The 25,471-nt window shown below is 42.5% G+C and overlaps 1 protein-coding gene across 12 annotated transcripts; it reads right to left on the bottom strand.

Annotated features, from left to right (window-relative positions):
• Window positions 1-286: 286 nt before the first annotated feature.
• On the bottom strand, window positions 287-23,628 carry RhoGAP100F (Rho GTPase activating protein at 100F). Of its 12 annotated transcripts, none has more exons than XM_085657891.1 (22): window positions 23,401-23,628; window positions 21,632-21,731; window positions 19,591-19,834; window positions 11,286-11,399; window positions 10,817-11,020; window positions 10,536-10,694; window positions 9,981-10,210; window positions 9,639-9,897; window positions 7,568-7,820; window positions 7,223-7,486; window positions 6,943-7,101; window positions 6,670-6,833; window positions 6,207-6,555; window positions 5,911-6,129; window positions 5,454-5,842; window positions 5,166-5,298; window positions 4,892-5,011; window positions 4,661-4,821; window positions 4,343-4,535; window positions 3,896-4,228; window positions 2,896-2,959; window positions 1,628-1,752 (listed from the first exon to the last, which is right to left on the bottom strand). In XM_085657891.1, exons 3-22 carry the CDS (start codon window positions 19,807-19,809, stop codon window positions 1,749-1,751), a joined length of 3,990 nt encoding a protein of 1,329 aa, XP_085514017.1. In that variant the 5' UTR covers window positions 19,810-19,834; window positions 21,632-21,731; window positions 23,401-23,628; the 3' UTR covers window positions 1,628-1,748. The 12 variants fall into 12 exon arrangements, with proteins under 12 accessions (XP_085514011.1, XP_085514014.1, XP_035738880.2 ...); XM_085657893.1 differs by having other exon boundaries at window positions 3,896-4,224; XM_085657885.1 differs by lacking the exon at window positions 2,896-2,959 and having other exon boundaries at window positions 287-1,752; window positions 3,896-4,224.
• Window positions 23,629-25,471: the final 1,843 nt, after the last annotated feature.

Genomic DNA, 25,471 nt, shown 5'->3' with positions numbered 1-25,471 from the left:
AGAATATATATGAAGGAATAAGAAAAAAAAGAAGGAAAGAAAGAAAGAAAGAATAGAGTTTTTTGACTGAAAATACTTTTTTTTTTTTCTTTTTTTTTTTTTTTTTTTTTTTTTTTTTTTTTTTTTTTTTTTTTTGAAAAAATTCATACGTCTTTAACGTTTAAACTCTTTCTTTGCTTCCTTTTATTTCTAATTTGTCGCTTTTCTTTTCTTTTTTCTTTTTTTTTTCTTTTTTCTTTCTTTTTCTTTTTTTTTCTTTTTTTTTTTCTTTTTAATATCGATAGGTTGTGCTTTGAAAGCTTCACTCTCGCTCGAAATATTTTCATTTATCATTTGTCTATTTATTATTACAACGGCGAGAATGACGAAGCTGCACGAATCTCGAGTAAAGTTTCCTATCGATTTAGGAACGTCGGTTCTAGTTGGGAAAGAATATTCGTCATGGTCCTATCGGTTAGCGTTTTTAATTACTTTGACAATCGCCTACGAACGCTCGATCGATATTTTTAACTAATTAAAATTGCTCGATATCAAGCGAGACCTCATTACGACGAGTAAATGATATAAATATAGAAATATGAAAGTTATCCAGCAAAATGGTAATGATTTGTTGTACGGTTTGTAACTCGCCTTTGAATTGAAATCGATATTTTCTTAAGGGAAATTTTAATTACGTTCGTAATTTGCAACGGAGCAATTATATTTTATATCGATGGTATTGGAGAGATCGAAGATAACTCCGCGCATTAAACTGTGATATGAGGTCGTCGATACGATACATGATCAATTAACAACGTAGGCGAATCGCGTTAATACATCGCACGTATCTTTCTAATCGTTTGAAATTGTGAAAGAGATTCAATGGAATAGACCGCGTTCGCGAGTTTATCTATTTTCACAAATAGAAATCTATAATATTAACGTGACATTGGATTTATATAAATTATACAATGAATAGAGGCGTAATCTCTTATCGGAATATTAATTCGAAAAGAAAAATAGATCTAACGGAGAAAGAGGAAAATTTTTTAAATATTTCCCGATAAGAGAAATTTTTGATGCTACGTGCGATGAAATTAGCGTTAGAAAGACCATAGACGAGGGAAAGACGATCGTCGAAATCGCCGAAACCGTTAAACTCGCGAATAAAAAGGCCAGAAAACATCGGCAGAGATCCGTTACGAGCACGGTGTTATTTTATTTGTATTCTATTTATATGTTTAGTCTATTATTTGCTCAAACGAAGTGCATTGATCTCACTCGCGCTTATTCCGTTTACGTTCACTGCGCTGCGCATTTCGTCAACGTTCGATGATATCCGCTCGCAAGCCCTAATTAATGGCTCGTTTTCGGAAGTTGTTGTTGTTGTTGTTGTTGTTGCTGCTGCTGGTGGTGGTGGTGGTGGTGCTGCTGCTGCTGCTGCTGCTGCAGCTGTCGCTGTGGCTGTTGCTGATGGCGATCGTCGTCGCTTGCCTCGACGTCTCCTTCGGCACCTTTCTCGGGCTCTTCCAAGATACGGGCTTCCTCCGTGTCGACGCTGCTCGTAGGCGTCATTTGTTCGGTCGCGATCGCGATCGCGCCCGCTCCCATACCCGAACCCGCACCCGCACCCGCTATGATCGAGCCAGCCGTCGTGGTAGTAGTTTCCCCGACCTTCTCAAATCCCAAACCCCCTAGGAGGCTCTTGTCAATCGGCTCCGGCGAGGCTTCCGACTCCTCGCTGCTAGGTGAACCGGGAGACGAGACTATCACCTACGCAAGCGGACGCAATCGCCCCCGAAAATGTTTCTCTTATTTCTCATTATTTTTCCATCCTTAATTCTCCCTTTTCCCTTCGTTAAAAACTTCAAAGAGACCTCTATCGGTCCTTTATTACACTTTCTCTTCCCTTTACTTTATCATTAAACAAGATGAAAGGAGACATTTCATTGATTAATCCTTTCTGTTTTTCAATATAAATAATCGATCAAACTGGATTTTGTTCGATAAATTTCATTAATTAACAGAATTCATTATTCAAAGCCGATACTAAAGTTTATGTGGAAAGAATGAAATTGTCTTCTTGTACTGGTACGAACTTGTCCGCTATCGTCAAAAATCAAATCTATCCTCTCCTCCGCCGCTGCGTGTCTTATCCGACAAATATACTGATTATACTTATTATTGATAAATATAATATTTTCAAACTTTTTATCGAAAGAAAACGAAAAGAAGGAAAAAGGAAACGAATAATTAAATAAAAGAAAAAAGAGAAAAAAGAGAGAAGAGAAAAATGTCCAACTGTTGTTTACAATAATAACAAGTCGCTTCAACGTCGTTTCAGTTTACAAAATCGGAAATGGAGCAAAGAATCGATGGGATAAGCGCTCTTCACTACAAACGTTTTTAGCGCCCTTGAATCATTTCTACGACGAAAGGTATGCTTTTAATTCCTACAAATTCGCACTTTATACAGTCGTTTTATGGGGCAGTCGTTTATCAAGATAGTTATTAAAGATGAACGACGTCGAGTATGATTTAAAAGTGAGTTGCGCAAACTCGATCGATTCTCCGACATCTGAATTGAGCCATGCACGTGATTGTAAAGTAATTAGCGGATGAAAATGTGAATGATAATGATGATGGTGATAACAATAACAACGACAATAACAACAACGGCGATAATAATAATAATAATAATAATAATAATAATAATAATAATAATAATAATAATGATAATAATGATAATAATAGTATCGACAACAGCAACGACAACAACAACAACAACAACAACAATAATAATAATAATAGTAATAACAGTAGTGATGATGATGATAATAATAATAATAATAATAATAATAATAATAATAATAGTAATAATAATAATAATAATAATAATAATAATAATAATAATACCTGTGCAAGAAGCGGCGTCTCTGTACTGTTAGCGGTTTGGTAGAGCCGGCAATTTGCGCTTGCTCTGAAGAATACGTGCCCAAACGAAAAAAGATAAAGAAGACAACGTAAATCGTCACTATAATCGAAAAACGTCGAAACTATAGACGCAAACGGAAATAATAGCGTCGCGCGACGAATAGATATCTCCTTTTTTGATGCTGACAAAATTGACTCGTACAGAACTGACATCGAGACATGCACGAAGGTATTTTGCATAAACACGTAAAGTATGCAAAATAAATGAATGATCTAAAATTCGCGCAAAATGTTATGCGAGTGATTTATTACGAATGATATACTTTGGTGCGCAGCAGCTAAATAAATGTGTGTATAGAACATTTTGCAAAGCGAGTGATCGAGAAAATACGTATATATGTACAATAGTTTTTGGTCCATTCGGCAGATATTTACCGATAAATATTTACACGATCGTTTAACCTAGATGAATAGAAGTGTAGAAGTAATGTTTCGAACGGCATAGATCGTTCGCATGCGCGCTAAAATATAGTGAGAACAACACAGCGAGAGAAGAAAAGAGAGCGGAAGGAGTAGTAGCGTGGTGGAAAGATCATTGGTAATTATCGTGCTACTGCGCTCCAAACAGATTGCGAATCGTCGAAAATAATGACCGATAGAAAATCGCCTAATGATCGATGAAAGCACTTATTATTAAGCAGATGAATGTCATTGGACTTTCTTTGATATATTCTTGATTCGAGAATAAAATGATTTGTCTGTTTAAAATAACATGTTTCTTTCTTTAAACGCTAAATGATTGAAATTTTACCGGAACGTTGGCTTCGAATGAAATTCGTAATGCGTTTGCGCAGCTGATTCACGGAGCTGATTCAGTGCCAGAAAATCGACCTTTTCTTTTTTTACTAGATAATAGTATTTCAAACATGATTAACATTTATTATGGCCGAACACATCGACTTTAATTGTCTGTGCAACGCACCTGTCGAGGCTTGATTGGCGGCGGCGGAGGCGGACGAATGGAGGGTGCGAGGGCTTCGGCTGCTGTAGTTTGGGGTGGACGATGAAGTGAGGGTGGCTGCTGCCAAAGCAGCCCTGTTCGACCCAATGTTCCCTGTACCTGTTGTTGTACCTGTTGCTGTACCTGCTGCTGCTGCTGCTGCTGCTGCTGCTGCTGATGGTGATGGTGATGTTGCTGCTGCTGCTGCTGCTGCTGCTGCTGTTGTTGGTCCACTTGTTGCTGACTGTTGCTGTGCTCGGTTGCTGGCGTAACTCGAGGAAGCGCTGAACCGACTGAAGAAGTCTTCCGAACTGTCTGTGAAATGAGTGTCTGATTACTCGGCCCTTATTATTCATCCTTTTGTTATACTTTTGGAATAATTTGGATTGGGAATGTATTCAAATTGACGGAAGTAAATGATATCATTACCTGACTTAATTGGCCATATTTCCAAAAGATATTTCAATACAGCTATCGGCTGTTGGAAATCCAACGGAGGACCACCTTCTTCGGAGTGTAACATGAGTACTGGTCCAAAACAGACAGCCAAACTCGCTGGTGACATTTTGTTACATTGAGAAACGACCATTGCCAAGTGGTCTAATAAATAAATCAATGTACACTGCAATCGAGACGTTATCGTTTTAATCATATTATGCACGTTATCTGTCAAATATACTACAACATATATTGTATTATCTTATTAACTGTCATATCGATCTCGTTGGATCATCTAGTTGAACTTACTCTGTTAACTTTAGGCAAACAATCCAATATACTGAACATGAGTTTAGCGTTGCCTTGTGGATCGTCGGGCAAACAAACGGCCAGCGCGTCGACCATCATCTGATAGAGGCATTTAGTAAAGAGCGGCTCCGGAAGTTCACGTAAATAATCTTTCAGTACGCCTATATGCGAAAAATAATTTCGTTTAAACTTTGTTAAGAGGCAAGGTCTAAAACTTTGGTGGAAACTTACCGGTGATGACGTTTATGTCTGGTACGTTGTCGGGTGACAGATTGACCGATCGTGCATTTCGTTCAAAAGCTTCCCTTAATATCCTCTTTTTTGTTGCCGAGCCGCAAAGTCTATACAAACCTGTAATACATATATATATATATATATATATATATATATATATATATAATAATTATGTGTGTGTTAGATATAGATATCGAAAGTAATATTTCGTATTCGATAATTCGCAGCGATCAAGTGTCATGACGATAAGAATCATCACGATGTTACAGACCTATAATATCCAAGCCTCTCCTTTCAACCTCCTCGACGCATCGCCAAACTATTATCGGTACATTTGGAACTCCCATTGCTAGTGCCGTGGAAACACCACCGGGAACTCCTCCAGTCTTTGACTCTCGACTAACCTGTGGATAAAATTCAAATGGTTAATTATTCGTTAATTATTAATTATTCGATTATTAGGAAAAGCCATATAAAGTATGTCTATGGACGCGTAGATATAGTATTAGTAGGTAGATTAGTATTAGACTTATACCTTAGGTATAAGTATTAAACTTACAACGGTATCGAGATCGACTCCGAACAAAGGAGCTACTCTGGTAGCGAGGGATATAACTGGTAATCCCCTCCGTCTGAAAGTTTGCTGAGCGTCGGTATATCGCAGTCTTAAATAGATTGTACCTCGAGGCTCCACCTTAACCGCCAACTGATGCATCGCCGCTTCCTTAAGCAGTGTCGCCAAGTGTACGGATCCTTTATAACAGAGTTTGTGCCGATATTGTGGGTCCCAAGAATATACAAGCAGATCCAGCTGCCGATTTCCTACGAGATCCAGCTCGAAGGTTTCGTCCCAATCGAACATCAAATCGCCCGTTCGCACTACGGTCCGTGCTTTGTGCACTCTGTCACACTCCAATACGCAATATAAGTCTCTCAGGCCGCAGCTAGCTGTTTATTCATTAATAATTTATTATTATTTATTATCTTTTTTATTCGTTATTAATCTTTTGACATACCTAAATTAGGCTGACCCGATGGCGTTGAGGGTGTAGTTGCTGCCGAGGAGGTTGTAGTCGAACGAAGGCCACGACCCGCTAATAAGTGTACCCAGAGCAATCCACTGACCCCACCTGCCAGATCACCACCGCTGGTCTCCCCGAGCGAACTCAAGAGGGAACTGGTCGAACTCGGAGTACCCACTGTCGGTGGCTTTTCTATCTTATACTTGAGGAACTCTAAAACGTCACATTATATGGGAGGGTTTACATGAGAGGGATTATCATGTCGAGACTACAAGCTGGATATTACTTACCTGCAGGATTAATATCTAGCAGTCTTTGATCCTGAGTTCTGGTAGGTGTGGGGGTCGGTATACTTCTCGTAGATTCAAGGTCTAATAAGTTTCTAATTCTTCTAACTGATGTTGCCCTTTGACTCGCTGAACTTCCTAACGACGGTTTTTGACTTGTCAAAGAGGAACGTGCGCTTGTAGCCACCGATGCCGGCCTAGGATTGCCTGTACCCCGATGACACGTCGAACTAATAGCCGTCGACGCTCTCAAATTCGCCAAATTAACTTGTTGCGCCGAGGCAGATCTCGTTGAAAGTCGGTCTAACGTACTAGAAAGTGGTCTGTACGCCCCGTAACTACCATAATCGCCCTACGATATAAATATAGCGTCAAACAAAGGGTTAAATCTCTCTCTCTCTCTCTCTCTCTCTCTCTTTCTCTCTTGTAAGAATCAATTGCAAGATCGAGTAATAAAATAATTTACTTGATTGACCGCCGCGTGAATATTTTCAGCGCTATAGGTATAACGTGGTGGTCGATTTGTGGTGGCCCTGATTTGCTCGTACAATGCGCTCGTGCTAGGCGTCCTGCTCAACCACGCTCGATATTCGTCGGAAGTGAATACGCTAGGCGACGATGGTATCCTACCTGTTTCGTCGGGTTAATAAAAATACGAGAGTGAAAATTTACGTATTTATTTGGGCAAGGTACGCTTTTTTTTGCTTTTTGTTTGTTTTTTTCTTTTTCGCATAGTTACCCCTGTCCCGTCTAATCGAAGGCAATTCCGGGGCCGATAAAGCACCATCGCTGTCTTCCTGATCGATCAATCCTGATGCCACCGTACTGAGACCCGACCTGATACCTGGCTGTTGCGGCAACGTTCTACCACTTCGGGGCAAAGAGTTCGATCTCAGTCCTAGAGTACAGGAGTGACGAAAGAAAGAAAGAAAAAAAAAAAAAAAAAAAAACAAAAAACAAAGTATTGTAGAAAAGGAGAGTAAGGAGAGTAACGACGTTGGTTGAAAAATTTAAATTACCCGCCATACCCTGACCAATTTGCGATCTCGAAAGGGTCGCAAGATGGGAGACGGCACTGCTCGATGGTGGATTATTCATATTGTGTCTGTAATAATAGTAGGCAGATTTCGGTGAACTCGAACACGTGGCCTCGGTATCGGAAGCATAATCCAAAGATGGTCTGTGTCTTCTGGTCAAAGTACCGACTGGATTTCGCCTTGGTGTGATCGACGGCGTGTCCGCTTGAGTCCCGTATCTGGTGTTGTATCGCAATGCCGACGTTCCTGCATGAAAGAAAATGATTTAGTTGATAGCAAGTAATAACGACGACAATACAATACTGCCTCTTGGTACATAACGCGTACCCGATTTTAAGCTCGATCTTAGAAGAGTATGACGAGCTGGCATCGTTATGCTCGCGTAATCGACGCGCGGCAAATGTTGATCCGAACCGCTTCTTGGAATGATCCTTCCACTTCCGGCATGCTGAGAATAACCATAATGAGAGGACTGAGTCTGCCCTGACAATCTTCCTGCGACCGTTTGCATTCCGCCACCGGTGGACATTCGACGTCCATCGTTCGAGGGCATCACTGGCCCAGTATAGAAGGAGTGTACCTATTTGCAGTACCGTTGCGACGTGTTACGTTATCGACGCGTTTCATCGCAGGTCAAAAATTTATTTCGTGTCTCGGATTATCGTCAACTTTGTGACTTCGTCAAGTCACTAAGAATTAGATCGTTGGGGAAAAATGAAAATAGAAAGTGGAATAGAAAGTGTATCCATGAATAGCAACGGAAAGAAAATATAGTCGACGATAATCCAAGATACCGATAATCCATTTAACGATTGCCCATCGACACTATGATTGGTTTCGCAAGCTGAGCAATTAATTGTACTAGTTTTGTTTGGATAGCGAAATGAAAAATAATTGAAAGATCGATATCTTATAAAGGGAAGTTGATCAATCATAATGTCAATTAATTAACGTTCACGATTACGATAGAATCACGTAGATAAGAGATATGGATATAATAAGATTCAAAATGCAGGACGATAGAAAGAAAACGATGGAAGGAATTGCACAGCAAGCATATGTACGAGGCAACGAAAAGTAGGGGGTTTACGTTATTAAAATATAGCGGTACACGTACGCGACTTTTTTCATATATCTATTTGATATCGCTATGAAATCTAATTATATTGAATAATATTTGGAAGAAAAGATTTATTAATACGGAAAAAGATTTACTAATAGAAAAAATGTGTGCATCGGTAATAATAAAAGAAAAAACATACCTACCTATTGATTGCAAACGAACGAAATGATTAATAGCGAAAGGAGGGAGCACAATAATCGAAGGAAATATTCGGGTTGAATATACTGCCGATGCATACATTTGGTGTGTGGTGCCGAATTGACCGTCGTATTGCCGAATATAATTAAAATGCTTCATATAGAAATTTCGCATGGATTCGATTGGAGGAAATGCAGATATACGTATCGAATAATGAGCATATGTATATATTATATATTATATATATATATATATATATGTATATATATATATCGCGTACGGTACGTACAGTACGATAAATTGCTCTTATACCTATACACAATTCTAGATATGAAGAAAGAGTTAGTGTTGTCTTTACCTTCGTAAAATCCTGGTTAATTTCAATGTAGCATTCATTCATAGAACCGATTAGTTATATGAAAGACGACATCGAAAGACGAACGTCGTGTCGTAAGAATGTCGACACTCCGTGCCGTTCGGAAATACATCGACGTGAGTTTCGGATATTGATCACACATTAAATAATCAAGCAGACATAGAAGCGAAAGCTCTCGTCTTTCTAGATAGGAGCATGCAAAATGTGTTATTTAAAGTAATTCAACGAGGCACATTTTATATATATATATATATATATATATATATATATATATATATATGTATATATATATATATGTATATAAATATATATGTATGTATGTATATATATATATATATATATCTCATAGCAATATCAATTATCCGAAAGACTCGGAGATCGTGTTGGCAATAAAGGTGCAATGATCGCTCTGATTTCTATCGGAGAGTGTCTCGAGACAATAGACGAATTCACCACTTTCTTTTCTAACGTAACGTAGCGTTTATCGGAGATAGAGAAGGGAAAACAAGTAGTTAAATTGGTGCAGATAGGTGTATGAAAGGGTGCTCGATCCACATCGTCTAGAACATCTAATGTATAGTATCTACACGTGACATCAGATCGAGATTGACATCGGATCGGACAGGCTAATCGTATCTTGACTTATTTTCTCGAATCGATCGGAGAGCATTAAGAAAATCTCGAGCTATGTCAAGTTTCTTATCGTTAGACGAACGACATCCGTAGCTTACGATTTATCGCGTGCCACAACCAAAACTTACTTTCTCGGCCAGACTTTCCAATGTCTTCGGATAACCACGCTCGTAAGGTTGAAAATGTTGTGCGGTCGCAGGTTTCGGTTGATGGGTGATGACAGGTGGTGGCGGTGGTTGATAAGACCAATGTCCTTCCGGTCTCGAATTGTAATAAAGATCGCCGTTACTAGAACCCAAATCTTGACTCGATCCCAAACCCGTAAGGCCTAGTTGCGATCGGGAGGGCAACATTTCTCGTCCGTCGCCTCGTCTGCGACTACTGTCTCTGCCGATCGAGATAAAGTATTTCATTTCAGTCCGCAATCCGGATCCATCCGTTCAGATATATATCTTAGATTTCTGATGTACCTGACATGATTACTCGTAGCGTGGTCGCTCTCGTCTTCGTTCAGTTCCCTCTTGATCACTACCACCGGTGGTGCTTTGTGCTCGGCCTGACGACTATGAGAGACAGCTTGATGGGGACCGTGTCTGGTCGAGAGAATGAGCCTCCTCGGTATCGACATGATAATAACGACGTCGTCTAGGCTCATGTGCGTCACGTCAACTAAATTTACCGCGAGGATCTCGTCGCCTACCTAGGAGAATAAGATTTTTTATATATTTTAACGATATTTTATCGTCGATTGTAATTAAAAATACATATGGTGTCTGAATCGTTTGCCGACGCGAGGGGGTAGAGCCTTTATAGCTCTCTCTCTCTCTCTCTCTCTCTCTCTCCCCCCTAGAATTCGACGATTCTAATGGATTTCGTTTGGGTTATGAATCTTGGGCGTGAATTAAAGTTACGATAGATGAAAAGACGAAGAGAAGCCTCCTCTCACAACGAACGAACTCGTAACCTTTTTCTCTGGGATATATAAGACGAACGAGGACGTATTAATTCTCGATTTAAATTCTCACCTTCAAGCAGCCACTGTTATAGACGGCAGTTTCCAATGCTATCCTTGAGATGAAGACGCCGTCGTTTCTGTCAACGCCATTACCTTCGCGTATATATAAGCCAAGCGTCTGTCCCGGCCTTTTAATTATCTCAACAAGGTGGATAGGGTGTTTAGGATCCTAAAAGAGGATGACGTTGAAGAGATGACGTTGCGCGGACGATTTCAATTCTTCTTCTTCTTCTTCTAATAACGATCGATCAGATCCCGCTATGTGATAATGGACGATTAACGAGGACGTACCTGCATCGCAATGAATTTCTTTGCCGCTTCGGACACTTGTCTGCCCATTTGACGGGGCTCGATGACGCGAACGACCATGTCACCCCTTTGCTCAACAGCTTCGAGGGCCGCTGCCGTCGAGGCGTCATGATCGTTCTCGACCGTTTCGATTTGCTTGAAGATGTCCGAACTGATCCCGCTTATCTGCAACAAAACGTCCTTCCGCTTCAGGAAGCGTAACGGACCGAGATATTTTTGACGATACGCTTTTGTGAAATCGACCCTTCTCGGATATATTCCATGGAGAAAGCATTATCATTATACTCATTCGCCTAATTTATCGTAATCCGTATTTTGCTTTAATCGTCGAGCTGTAATTCCCGTCCGCTCGGATTTATCGTCGAATTTATTCCTCGAATTTATCGTCGGGTCGTATTTCACAAACATCGATGGCGACTTTAAGGCATTACAGAGTATTTGAAATGATTACTTTTCGGAAGTCTCCCTGGATGACCAAAGATGGTGGTTCCTTGGGGCGCAACTGGTTGGTAGGAGCTTGCCTTCCAGGACTTGCGCTTATGTCTATCACTTCCCCCCGGCCCTCCTATAATTACACCGATTCTATAATTAATTGATTAATTCGTTAAAATATATCGCTCCCCGTCTCTCTTAAACAAGATCATATCTGATACGCAAGTAATTTTGTCGAAAAGTATATCAAACGCGTGGGGCGATCGATGGTAATCGAAAGAAATGTTCAAGACGAGGAAGGAGCGAGCCTCCGTGCGATATTTAAGAATCCGCCGATAAAAACGGCGAATCCATAGACCATCCATGACTTTGGATTCGTTTTTTTCTCTTTTCTTTTTTATTTTTTTTGTTTTTTGTTTTTTGTTTTTTTCTGGGTCTTTAATCGCCTAAAACTCCTTCTTATGTATCCCTTTCTTCATTCGTTTTTCACTCCCTTTCGCGTACCCTCACCCATTCTCGTTCTAACCTCTATCGTTCCACGTTTCCCTTCGGGCTCGTTGTGCCACGCGTTAATCGCTAGTGTCGAGAAGAAGATAGAGAGATCTACTCCCTCGCTCTCTCTCCCCCCCGCCTCTCTCTCTCTCTCTCTCGTACGGTCCTTTTCACGCGTCGATATGTGCTCCGAGATAGGTGGAAGGTATATAACACCGTGAGGATTACCTTACGGGAGAAAAAGCACCCTGTGCCACCCCTGTCGCACATCCTCGTCTATCCCATAGTGGCTAATATGGCGGGAAGAAGTACTTGGAAGCGTACGGAAGCCGCGCACGCGCTTTTCCCGCGTAATACTCTCGCGAGCCATGGAGTGTGGGTAACTATCGATCCACCATGACGTCACCGTACAACCTCTTTCCTGCTTCGCGTCCGTCCACCATCTCCACCCACTTCTTTTTCTACGTCTATCCATGTCCTCGTTCAACGCCGGGGTTCAGTCTTTGATTTCCTTTCGATACATCCCCTCTTTCGTCTTCCCTTCTATCTCTTTCGCTCGAATCGTCTGTCACTTCCATGTGTGTCTTTCTTTCTGCCCTTTCCACCCCAGCCCCATCCTCTTTATTTTTTTCGTTCTCTGAGACGTACGATCATGATCTCAGAGAGAGAGAGAGAGAGAGAGAGAGAGAGAGAGAGAGAGAGAGAGAGAGATTTAACATTTATCTACGCTCTACCATCGTCACCCTTATCTTCGCCCTTAGCTTCGAAGACCTCACGATCTTTGCATCAAACTTCTCATAGAAATTGGTCCTCCTCAAGAGGAGATAAGGATGAAGATGGACTTTTCTCCGATCGAATCGTTCGTCAAATACCAACCGAGAAAATGAAAATAATTCATTGTAGAGGATTCTTTTCGTCGATCAAAGTTCGAAGAGAAATGAAAAAGCGTGCGGTACGCCGCTGCGCGTAGTAGGTCGTAAGTATCAGTAGTAAAACGTGGTACTAAATAGTGGTGACGTATACGCAGGCGTACGCACGTACGGCCATCGACGGTTGAAAAAAGGGGAGTGGCAGGGAGATCGAAAGACAGTAGGGATAGGGTGAAGAGAGGAGGGAGGAGAAAGAGATGGAATGCCGAGCCAAGAGAATGTAGTAAATGGGGCTTTGGGGAGGAGGAGGAGGAGAGGAAAATGAAGAGGGATGAAAGACCCCTCTGGTCTTTGCAGAATCCTGCAATACGATGTCGGTTCAGCGCGCCTGCGCTTCGTGGACCTGGAAAAGCTCGATTCAACTCGTCTACCCGTCATCGTCATTTTGTCCCTGTAGGCGCGCGCACACGCGCTCTATAAAGAGAAAGGGAGATGGAATACTTGGCGCTTGCGCCTTTCGATTCCACGTTTATACGACTAAGATACGCGTATGTTTCGAACACCGTACCTGTCTCTCGTGTCGTATATAGGCTGTTATTAAGGATAGAAAAGTGTCAGCTACGTGTCGCTGCTACGTGTGCTGGACAGGTGAATGCGGCGCGGCTGCTTACCCCGTAGAGTATAGGATATATGCCTGTATCGTAGATTTGTGCGTAGGTGATGAGGCGTACGGCGCATGTGTGCATGGTTAACCGCTCGACCACGTGTCTCTACGTGAACTTTCCGCCACACGATAGACCACACGATACTCTGCACACGTTGGTATGCATACGATAAATACCTACTGACCGTGAACGTACATATACGGTTCATACGTGGTTCGATGTATTAACAGCCCCCTTCCAGTTAGCCCCATTTTCTCTGTTTCTATCGCGTAAGAGAATCGACAGCTATGCGAAGATAAATATATAGAGGGCAAAGAGAGATTGTGTGCGGTTATATGGGTGGGATGAAAGACGAGTGCTACGTATAATATGCTCTCTCTTTCTCTCTCTCCTCGAGTTTTTCTATACGTTCTTCTATACGAGAAGGAGCGTGCGTCGCCTAAGCTCAAGTGGAGAAGAGCGCGAGTCCGTCTCTACGGACTTTTTCCGATTGTGTTCGGCTTTCGTAATTAGCGAGCTAACGGTGATAAAAGTTCATTGTCAACGACGGTAGTCAATTGATAAAATATCATCCGTCATGATAATTTTTTTTTCTCGACGATTTAAGCGAAAGAGATCGCATTCTCGTTATATCGCATTAAAGAATCGAATGCTTCTTGAAATCTATAAGAACTGCGTGAACGGGGAAAATCGATGATCGGCGTCTATAAATATAAAAAAGTCTTTTCTCGTCTAGTTATATATAATATATCAAAGTCCCTGGATAGTCTTGACCTTTCCTAACACGATGATTTAGTGGATCACGAGAAATATATTCCCACGTAATAAGGCGCTCGGCGTACATTTGTAATATCATATTCTCTAAATGGCACACGGACGTTCTCTGATATATGTAATAATACTATATATACGCATTTATATATATATATATATATATATATATATATATATATATACAGAGTTGTATACGAAAGAGGATACGACAGATGGTTCTTTTTACGTATCGAGGATCCTTTCTTGTTACATTCTGATCAATTGGGCAAAGAGCCGTCCATAAAAATTCGCAATTTTTAGAATTCGTGATGTTCGGACGTATACACGGGCACAATGTCTCGCGGATCCCTATCGATGGATACACGAGATGCCAAACTCTTATGAAAGAAGAGCTTTGAAGGTAGACTAGGGAGAGAGAGAAAGAGAGAGAGAGAGAAGGCCGAGACAAGGGTACTTTTGACTCGGGAAACGAAATAGAATGGGTCACTCGGAAGATATCGCCGAGAAATCGGATCCGTTTTTCGAAGCTTTATCGAAAGACCTTTATTGGGTATCGTGGCCAATCGTGCGCGAACTACATACCCTATGTATTATGTATATAATCCTATCGGGAAAGGAACGTATGGATATGTATATTCTATCCGTTTCCAGTCCCAATCCATTGATATTCGTTGGCTTTTGGAATATTTAAGAAAATGACACAAAACGAGATAGATCTTAAAACGACTAAGACGACGGGATCTAGGGAGGCATCTAGATAGCGATAAGAGTATAATGTAACTTCATTTCTCAATTTAATTAACGTTATTTAAACGTTATTTAACGTCATTTTTTTTTTTATTTTTTTTATTCTGTCGAAATTTAATTAGACGAGACAAGGTGACATTAAAAATAATTTATACGAGATAATTAAGCCTTATCGGGATGATCACTTGATAGAAATAAGTACTGTATTAAATTTCGTAAGGAGACGAGAAGAATGATAGAGGAGATCGTTAACTTAAATATTGTCCCCAATCAACCCCAATATCGTTTCATGGATCTTCGCGGAAGATCAAGGAGCTTGATCTATTGCACGCGATATCTATACCTTTGAAAGTATCTTATTGCCCGTATCTGAGACTTTAGGATTGGAATCAATGGAATATTTGCAAGCGCATTGATCGTATTTCCAATAATAATTCCATATCTATCATTGATACCTAAATATTGCAGTAGGTACAAGATATTGACCAGTATGTCCCGTATCGTATGGATTCGATGGACGGAAATTTTTCGAAATACGCTACGCCGAGATATTGATTTCACGCCGCGCGTTCTTCTTTCTTTTGCACGATAGGACCCTTTCGTGCGATAGAGAGAAATAACCTGGGAATAGTCGCTCGGGGTTGCGGATGTGTTTATCGCGTCACAAAGAGATTAAAAATGGGTATGCGATGAGTAGGAAGTAAAATTCCATAGGAAACCGTTTTCAATCCCGTACATCAAAGCATCGCATACGAAGCGAATGAACAAAGAAATCTCCTTGGAGTTTGCACAGAAATGTTTATAGAATTTCCACATTCGTCAACATTTGTATTGAAAATATTCGATACGTCTGCACGTAACCGTGCACGATATTACGAAAGCCGTGGCTTAAAAGATTTCTTTTTTTTTTTCTTTTAATCAATTCTACGACACAGGATCGAATAATTTCCAAACTAGCAACAGTTTTAAAGAGTTTTAGTTTGGTAGCGAAATTCAAAAGTGAATTTTAACAAGGAATTTAAGCGAAATTCGATGCGCCCAAGTGGCATTTTAGCGCGTACGATGGGCCCTTCGTCGATCGCCGCATAGACACATTTTCTAGAGCATCGTACTATAATCTATAGATATCTCTCCCGAGGAATCTTTTCATACATTCTCACGTGGTACCACATGAGAAAGTGGTGGAAAAGAGGAAAGGGATCGTAACGATCCAACTGCTCTAATTCCGGTATGTGGAACGTGCAAGAGGGATAATTGCGGCCCAGCTGAAAATCAAAGAGACTTCCTTTTCGTCCGACATTCCCCGCTTGTGCCCCATTTTTTCCTTCTCCCCCACCCCCCCCCCTTTCCTCGGTCGCCCGCGCCCCACCTATATTTATATTCATCCTCTTCATTCTTCCCCACTCCCGCTCTTCTCTCCCTCTCCCTCTCCCTCTCTCTCTCTCTTCATTTCGCCGTCTCCTCTCTTGCAACGAGACTCCCGACGGAACGGCGAAAAGGGGGAGAAGAGAGTCTAGGCGAGGCGACAATTAGCCCTCCGCAATATGCAACCTTCCCCGACGCCGAGTTAACGGCCGAGTCGGAAAGTAAGGGTGGCAAAAGGCCGCTTAAGGACATGTCACGTGTGTTACGAGGAAATTCCATCGTCTCGTGGCTACCCCGATCGAAATTTCCTTCTGCATGCGCTTGTGCACTTTAACACCCTCGGCTTTGGCTCTCGTTGAAGCGATGAAAAGAACAAGTTTGTAATTATTGACTAAACCCCACCTAACGTTCTTCTTTTCGCAAATTTTCACAATTTTATGTCCTCCCTCGGATTAGGAAATGGAAAATCTAATCGTATCGATATCTATATTACAACAAATTTTGTTATGTATTAGCGATAATGCGTTAATTGTCGATTCGAAGGATAGTGCGTAGATAGAGAGCATCGATAGAGCGGCAGCGGACTCTGTCGGTATAAAGAGGGTAGAAGGATGGATAAGGTCGATGGGAGATAATTAGATATTGATTTCGCATTAGAGTATGCCAAGATAAACGGCTGTTCATTAATGTGACATAGCGAAGATCATCGTTCACTGGCCGTGTCATTGATACAGAAAGATCAATCGCGGATTTATGCACATTATCTCGTTCTCCTGTCTTTTTGCAATTTCGTTGATATAGGAACTTATACAAGTAAGAAAAGTCTAGATAATCTTTCTCCAATCGTACCGTTACTTGGAGCGATATTATTATTCTTTATTCGAGGAATATTTAAAGCTGTCGTACCTGAGCATAGAACCGCTTCGATTTCGGGATACTCGAGAGAGAGAGAGAGAGAGAGAGAGAGAGAGAGAGATTTCATCTACCTTTGTGTCCATCTTTTGAAGCTTTTCCGAGTGGAGAATGCAGTTAATGTAAAATGTAAAATGTAGGTATTCGCGAGGTCAAAGACCGTTGTTTGATGAGCGAACGTCCATTACTGCTTATTGCTGAATCAAAGATGTCCGTGTCTACTGTTACTTCGAGTTGGCTTTGATCTTTCTCTCTCTCATCTACCTGGCCCCGCTGTTAGTAATCTATCGTACGAGCCAGACAATACATAGAAACGTTGTTTGATTTCAAATACGTCAAACGCGTTGTGATTATTAGCGTGTTCGACGTAATTAGAGTTAAAAGATAAAAGTACTTGATAGAAATATGCCATAGAAAAGAAATAAATGTGGTCGCGTACCGAGTGAGTGGGGTCTTTGCATTTTCTACGAGTCCTAATCCACACTCGCGTAATTAATCTTTCCGTAAACGAGCATTAATTCAGGCTCCTTTAGACATAGAATCGTGCTTCGTCAATTGGCACAATGCGAGTGGCATTTTACGTCGAGATAGAATTTGGGTCGCGCTGAATGATTTACTCGTCGATCGAGGATAGAGAGTGCAACGTTCCTATATTTACCAACTATAAGTATCAGGGCGCTCGTACGATATTCGATATCTGTGTTTCCACGAATTCACTTGCCAGCCGATCGGACGGCTACGCGTCGCTTCGAAATGAACGCTTTTTGTCTATCGAAGACCTTTTCGACTCTGTAAGAAGAAGGGAAAAGGCCCTTTACGATTCGTGGAAATGCTTCTCTCTCTCTCTCTCTCTCTCTCTCTCTCTCTCTCTCTCTCTCTCTCTCTCTCTCTCGAGGACAGGAAGAGGAAAGAAAAAAGCGGACAAAGTGGCGCTTATTAAAAGTGAAGAATAAAATTCGCAGGAAATAATGGAGCTTGGTCGAGGCGAGCGAACGCTCGAAATTATCCGACTAGGAGAGTTCCAAATCCATAACGACGGAGGTCCTTCTCATAAATTGCGCTCGGCGCGTTGAAGCTTCGAATAACGAAGGTTCAAGTTGCAACGTCATTTGCTCCCATTTAACTTTGTTATTATTTCACCTCGGCTTTCGAACTATACTTGGCTCGTCCCTACGAAACATACGGTTCGCGTGCACACAGAGACATTCGATTGGCACATTATGCACTTGGGAGAAGTCGTTAGGTCTGAAAAATCGTCGCTACTTTTCGTGGAAGCACGCGTTCTAACGTATTCCACTAAAATGCGAAAAGAACGTTCGAATATCGACGTTTCGGAGAAGAAGAAGAAGAAGAAGAAGAAGAAGAAAGAAAGAAAAAAAAACGACAGATCGTATATCTTGCTAGCAGTTTCGAGAACAAGTTCTTTCATCGAAGACCCTTATCGACGAGCGCCTAATTAATTATACGATGACGCCATAGCGAGCTTAGAGAGCCTCGTAATAGATTGTTACGTTCTTCTCTTCCACGTCGTTGTCGTTGCGGTTGACGTCGACGTCTATGACGACGAGGACGCGGCTTATTATGTTATTGCACCATTTGCAAAATTTTAATGGATTCGAGAGCTTCGCCGCTCTTCTTCCTCATTCTCTCTCTCTCTCTCTCTCTCTCTCTCTCTCTCTCTCTCTCTCTCTCTCTCTTTTCTAAAAATCGATCGACGGTACGCTCTTCGTCTTTATCTCGAACATTTAGATCTTTCGTTTAACCGGTAACGGTAATCGAACAAGTTGCAAGGTTCTCGGCTTTGCAAAGTTTTCGAAGGGTGCCATGCCTTTCGGATTGGCCGAGAGTCGCGGCGTCGTCGAAAGAAAAGACACGCGTCAAAGGCCATGGTGTTATTGTGTCGCGTACTAACCCGCGCAACGAATCTTGCCACTTTCTTTTCTAAAAAATTTCACGTGGCCCAACGAGGCTACAAATAGAAACGGGGAAGATCTCTCGTCTTTTGAGAAATATTCTCATTTTTCGGCGACTTTTGGCCGAAACATAAAAAATGACGGTCGTATTCGGAAAAGAGTACATACGTTACTCGTGCCTACGTTAAATTTGTTAAAAATTGAAGATACGTATTTTTGAGCGATCGATTCTAAGAGATCGCTCGATTAAGCTCGGCTCGAGTCGAGTTCCTTCCATTTAACTCTCGATACGATTTATCTCGAGCTAATCGATTTAACGACAATAATTCAGAAAGCAATCTTATCCGGTCGACGGCACAAACGACCTTCCGTTCGTACTCGGCGCAATCCTGGCGCAATTTCTTAGCTCGACGAGAACGCAACGACGAATTGGATCTGAAAAAAAAGCGTTAGAGAAACTGGAGAGCGTCGGATAGAAGATTTAGATTTTATCTCCAGACGCAAGCAGGTTTATATAGATGTGGGTGGTCGGGAGGATAGAACTCATTGAGAATGGAACTAGTTGGATAGGTACGTTTTTCACTTACTTTCCTCCGGCCGCAGCAGAGCATGGCTGCTGCACTGCAATCGCGGCGAGCCGTAGACGAGAGTTGAGGCTGATGACAGACGTAGCTGAGTCGTGCGCCCCCTTCCCGCTGCAGCTGCACCACGCGCACCTGCAGCTGCACCTGATCCCGATCCTGCTGTCCTTGACCGACACCGACTCGACCACCGTACTTGATGCGCACGTGTTTTCGCCACTGCATGAGTTCGGTGCGTCATGCCCTCTTCCTGGATCAAAAGCGACGATGTTTTTCCTATCTATTATCTTTAATAGTCCGCCAAGGCTTTGCTGCGAAGATGGAGATTTGAACGAACGGGTTAGCGGGACGATTAGTTCGAGTCGAGCGCGGCCCCGCGGAGCGCGAAGGATACTCGAAAGTCGTTGCTCGAGTTGCTTTCGCGCGCGATTGTATGTGTGCGTGCGTGTGTGTGTGTGTGTGTGTGTGTGTGTGTGTGCGCGCGCGCGCGCGTGCGTGTGTGGACGATAATTGGAATTTAATTCGAATCGAAGCCAATACCGGCTACTCGAACTTTTCGCGTCTTGAAGGAGTTATCTCGTGCCGCAAATACTACAAATTCCACGCTCGAGGTACTCGATGGGTCTCGTTCATATTCCGAGCGATCGCGATAACACCGTTTAATATCGATTACTCGCGATTAGTTTCCAAGATTTCGTTTGATCTTTGTCAATATTGAGATTACCAATATTCATCGAGGATTCATCGTTGATTCATATTTTTCTTTTCGCCTATTCCCCAAGTGCCTGGACGATATCATACATATTTTATCATTTAACATTTTCACGAATCCGATTAACCCACTTTCCATTCTTCGTTCGATATCTGATAGGTTAATTCGCTAATGGATGACCCGTTTTGATCGAAAATCGATCGAACGATACGGACCACTCTGATTTATTTTTTCTTCTTTCGGACGATCACAATGTACGTAAATGACGAGTGCGCTACGATCGTATGCTACGTGCGATTCCATTTTCATGAGAATAAACGTAGGACGATCGATCGCAAATATTACCTTACCTAGGATCATTGATCTTTATATTTAAATACACGTCTATAGATAATACCGTGTCGGATTATGCGGTAAGTCGTTAATACGTCAGTATCGTAAACTTCGTAAACTTAAGTAAAGGAAGTAGTACGTCGCGATCTTGATGCGCGCGTTGAAAGATTTTTATATTTTTCTCATCCTATCGTAAAGACGAATTGGTTCCCTTTGTTTGGTTGTAATAACTTCGACAGTAATAATATGAATCTTATCCGTAGGCAATGTCGTCGGGACGGAAAAATTTTGCATCGTACTTTTCTCTGTCATCGAGTGCAAAGATAATACAATGCGATACGACGGAAAGAGGTAAATGCCAGGACGAATAGAAAAAGTCGAGTTCCAATTCGCGATACTCGGGAAGGACGCGGTGTAAAAAATGACGTGCAAAAAATCATACATGTAAAAAGGGGAAAAAGATAGATGATCTTATTCGACTATATGTAAACTATATCGTTATCGTACGCGTTTAGTTGCAATAAAACTCTGGATCGTGCATCTATCCAAGATAATCGATAAGATTTCATCCAATCCAATTTTAAACGCGTTATATCCGATGCACGAGCCATCCATGGGATGGATTTCGAGAAGGTGTCGTGCGGAGAACTGTCTTGAAACGTTGACCATTAAAAAATATAAAATAATGGAAAGTAGGTGAGCGTACAATAGGAAAAACTAGGATGAATGGTGTATCATGTTTCGTAGGAGACATTGAAAAGAGGGATTTAAGTAAATAGGGATTAAATTTATTTCTGAAAATATACGGCCGAAAGTAATCGTTAATAACAGATCATAGTGTCGTAGACACGGCTAATAATCGATCATGCATAATCAAGAATAATTCGGATAATTACATATTTCCAGAGTGATCGACCAACAACGATTAATTACTCTGGGCAAGCGTAGATAAATGAATAAGGTAAGAGATCCAATTGTAATATGTATAAAATAATCGTGTACCTTCTAAAAAGCATTTCTCGCGTGAAGGACCGACGTGTCGCTGCACGACCAGTGTTTCACAGATTCTTTCATTCTTGTCCACGTGTCAAGCTCTCTTCTCCTAAGCACAAGAGAAAATGACAGGATTAGAGCGATATACTTCCGCGCGAGCACCAATCGATAGTATCACGCGTCGTACATAGAGCGGGTATACGCGGGGATATGTAGGGCCTTATCGGACGTCAAATTTCGCGTCTCGCGAGGGAGCAGTTGGGAAGGAAAAAAGAAAAAAAAGAAAAGAAGAGAAAAAAAAGAGAGAAAAAAGAGGAGAAAAGGGGGGAACAAATGAAAGAAAAAAGAAAAGGAAAAATTTAAAAGAGCGTCAGGCCGAAAAGGAAGGAGAGAAGTTTTATTACGTGTCCACGTGTTACACTTTTCACTACTTTTTCTCTACGACCAATCAACACGTGTCTCGCGTACACCTCCGCACAGTCTCCAAATCCAGCTCCTCCTCTCCTTCCCCCTCCCCTTCCTTTCTTTCTCCTCTCGTAAAGTTTTCTACGGAGCGACGCGACGTGGCTCTCATCGAATTCTCCAACTCCCCCTTCTTTTTTCACTACTCGTACGATACTGGAGACGCGACTATTTGATCGATCATCGAGGAATAAGGAACTAACGACGGCGCTTTTAAAAGGCAAGAAAAGCAAAAAGAGCGAGATTATTCTTAATGACGAGTCCTCGCATCGTTCGAGTTCCCGCACGAGGATCAATATCACGTGTATTATTGTAAAAACGTACGAGTATCGTGAACGTACTCGATCTTGAAAGGGGCTCTCGTAGAAAGGGAAGAAAGATTTGTCCGTACGCTCGTATCGTAAGCAAATGGAGCCGTTCTTCGATCGATAAGAGATACGGGAGCTTAAGAGAACCCACCGGCAGCAGCAGCAGCAGCAGCAGCAGCAGCAGCAGCAGCAGCAGCAGCAGCAGCAGCAGCAGCAGCAGCAGCAGCAGCAGCAGCAGCAGCAGCAGCAGAAGTAGTAGCGGAATTATTAGCACCGTTGGTGCCGACAGAACACCAGTAACAGTGGCTACCCCGATATATTAATTGTTAGCGGCCTTTCAAGGAACGCGCACGTTTCCGTTCCTTCTTGCCGCGAGCGCGGAAAAACGAATGAAAGGGTAAGAAGGAGGAAGAGAGGGCAAATACGAAGGAAGGAAAAGGAAAGAGAGGTGGATGGGGAAAAGCAGAGCAGAGCCACCAGCACGGAATCGTGGTGGCGTGCCAGCCGATGGTCCCGGACCAACCGATCGATATACCCTTTTTTCGAGAGTAGCTTCCACCATCTTCCCTCTCGCTCCCACCGAACCGCCCTCTCATCCATCTCTATCTCTTTTTGTTCTCACTTCAAAGAACACGCGTATAAACGTAAAAACGTAGAGCGATCGAAGCGATGCGCGTGCTCGAACAAGACCACGTTCGTTTTTCCTTCGTTTACTCGTTCGTTCGTTCGTTCGTTCGTTCGTTCGTTCGTTCGTTCGTTCGTTCGTTCGGTCGGTCGGTCGGTCGGTCGGTCGGTCGGTCGGTCGGTCGGTCGGTCGGTCGGTCGGTCGGTCGGTCGGTCGGTCGGTCGGTCGGTCGGTCGGTCGGTCGGTCGATCGATTGGTTGGTCGGTCGGTCGGTCGGTCGGTCGGTCGATCGGTCGGTCGATTGGTCGTTCGATCGCTCGTTTACGCGCAATCACGAAAGAGGAGGGTTCGTTGGGTTATAAGCATAAGGATCTTAAACGTACCTTCCGGAGAATCTCGTGAGAGAGTTGGCGATCGTACGTTCCTCGGTGCAAATAGCCGACTCGATTGATTCCAATTATGAGATACTTTTACTCCCTCTTTCTCTTCAACGTTTCTCCTTGTCGGCGAAGGAAGCAGAAGGAATCTTCCGTTCGCAGCTTTCTCACCTCGCCGTATAACGCCACGCGGGAATCAATACGCCCGCCTGCCTCGAGTAGTCTCTCTCGCTCGCCTTTCCCACCCGCTCGCCCAGCCCTCTCACTCACCCCCTCTCCTTTTATATCCTTCTCTCTCTTTCCCTTACTCTCACCCTCGCTCTCTATCTTCTCCTTCTCGTCTTCACTATTTAACCGTATAGCCGGTGAGCACTGCTCTCTCTCTTTCTCTCTCTCTCTCTCTCTCTCTCTCTCTCTCTCTCTCTCTCTCTCTCTCTCTCTCTCACATCTATGTATGCCAGTCTACTTATGCGATCCTCTCTCTATGTTGCCTCTTACGCCAAAGACCATGATATTTGTAGAGATTCCTGCGAAGAAAAGATGTGGAAAAGAAATGTTGATGGATTAATTAATGTTGCGAGCGCGAAAGATAGAGATAAAAGAATGCAAGACGACGCGACGGCAAAGAAGCACTTTTGACGAGGACGTCGAAGCGGCTCGAACTAAGACGGGGTGGAAATTGGGATTCGAGCCGACCCTGTGCAACGCGCCGCGCCGCGTAAGCACGACTACCCTATACCGACTCTAGTCAGTCACCGAGACGGACATGTTGGATGTCGGGAGTGCGCATGCCGACGCCGGCGTACGCGGCTCCTTTATCGCGGGACGTGGACAACGGACGAGAAGGAGGATGTCGACGACGACGACGACGACGACGACGACGACGACGACGACGACGACGACGATGAGGAACGAAACGATCAACCCAACTCGCCCGTTCTCTCAACTTTAATTCCATTGAAAGATAGCATATATATAAGATACGCGTTAATATAGCAACGTAAGTACGTACGTTTTCGCTTGATCCCACAAGCAACCATTCGCCCTTACAACGTTTTTGCATCCTTTCGTTACAAGCAATAATCTCTCCTTTGTGTCTTCCTCCCTGTCTAAAGGCTTAAGATAAAATATAGACCTACTTACCATTTATATGGTACATGCTCGTGTACGTTTCTTCGCGTTTATCCAAGGATTTCGGCGAGTAGAATTCGTTTTTCTGGTCGTTCGATCGATCCCTTCGATCGCATTCGAACGGACAGGATAATTTCGTTTTCTAGACCAAGGGCTTCTTCGATGACACTCCTCGTTCTATATGAGAATAAATCCAAACTCGAGTCTTTAAATCTTTCCTTTGATCTAGCTGTGACTTTACGAATCCTTTCTGTCTTTCTCGAGTGTCTTAACATTCGACAAGGGTTTCTATCCTCCTCAAAAAGGAGAATCACAATCAGAGGTCAATTGTCGCGCGTTGATTACGAGAGACTGCTCGTCGACGCACCAGAAGACGTCCTGGAGGACTGTGGCAAAGATTGGAGGCAAAGATTGGTCGGCTTTGTAAACGACAGCGTTACGTATCTCTTACGATTAAGATTACGCTTAAGGAAATCGATCTACCTGCTACGAACGTTGTATCGATAAATATTTTTTTCTTCCGTTTTTATCTTTTATATTATATTTCCCACTTCACGTTATATATTAACATACCCATACTTGAATGTTTTAGTCCATCTCGGTTATGATATGAAAAACGGATAAAGAGGTTCCGTTCGATTCGCGAATATAAAACAAAAATGAAAAGAAAATATAAATGACATACGCTAATGACATTATATGTATGTTTCAAGACAAGAGGTGTACGATTCCAAACGGAAGAAAAAAATTGCAATTCTAACGCGTAACAACTATGACGAGGCGACGATTTGAATGAATGCCAGACGGCGGCTTTCACAATTCCTTTTCAATTTCTTCCTTTCATACCTATATGTCCTAAGCCTTCGAAAAGCAACAAGGGTTGTTACTCTCGAGCCGAGCATTACCACGGCGAAGCGTTCGTGCGTGACCGACCGGGTCTACTTGT

This window comes from Vespa mandarinia, chromosome 6 (assembly GCF_050613455.1).
Source record: "Vespa mandarinia isolate Hongniang chromosome 6, ASM5061345v1, whole genome shotgun sequence".
Taxonomy (NCBI): domain Eukaryota; kingdom Metazoa; phylum Arthropoda; class Insecta; order Hymenoptera; family Vespidae; genus Vespa; species Vespa mandarinia.
The sequence above is the reverse complement of the archived record's forward strand: the minus strand, read 5'-3'. Positions and strand labels throughout refer to the sequence as shown.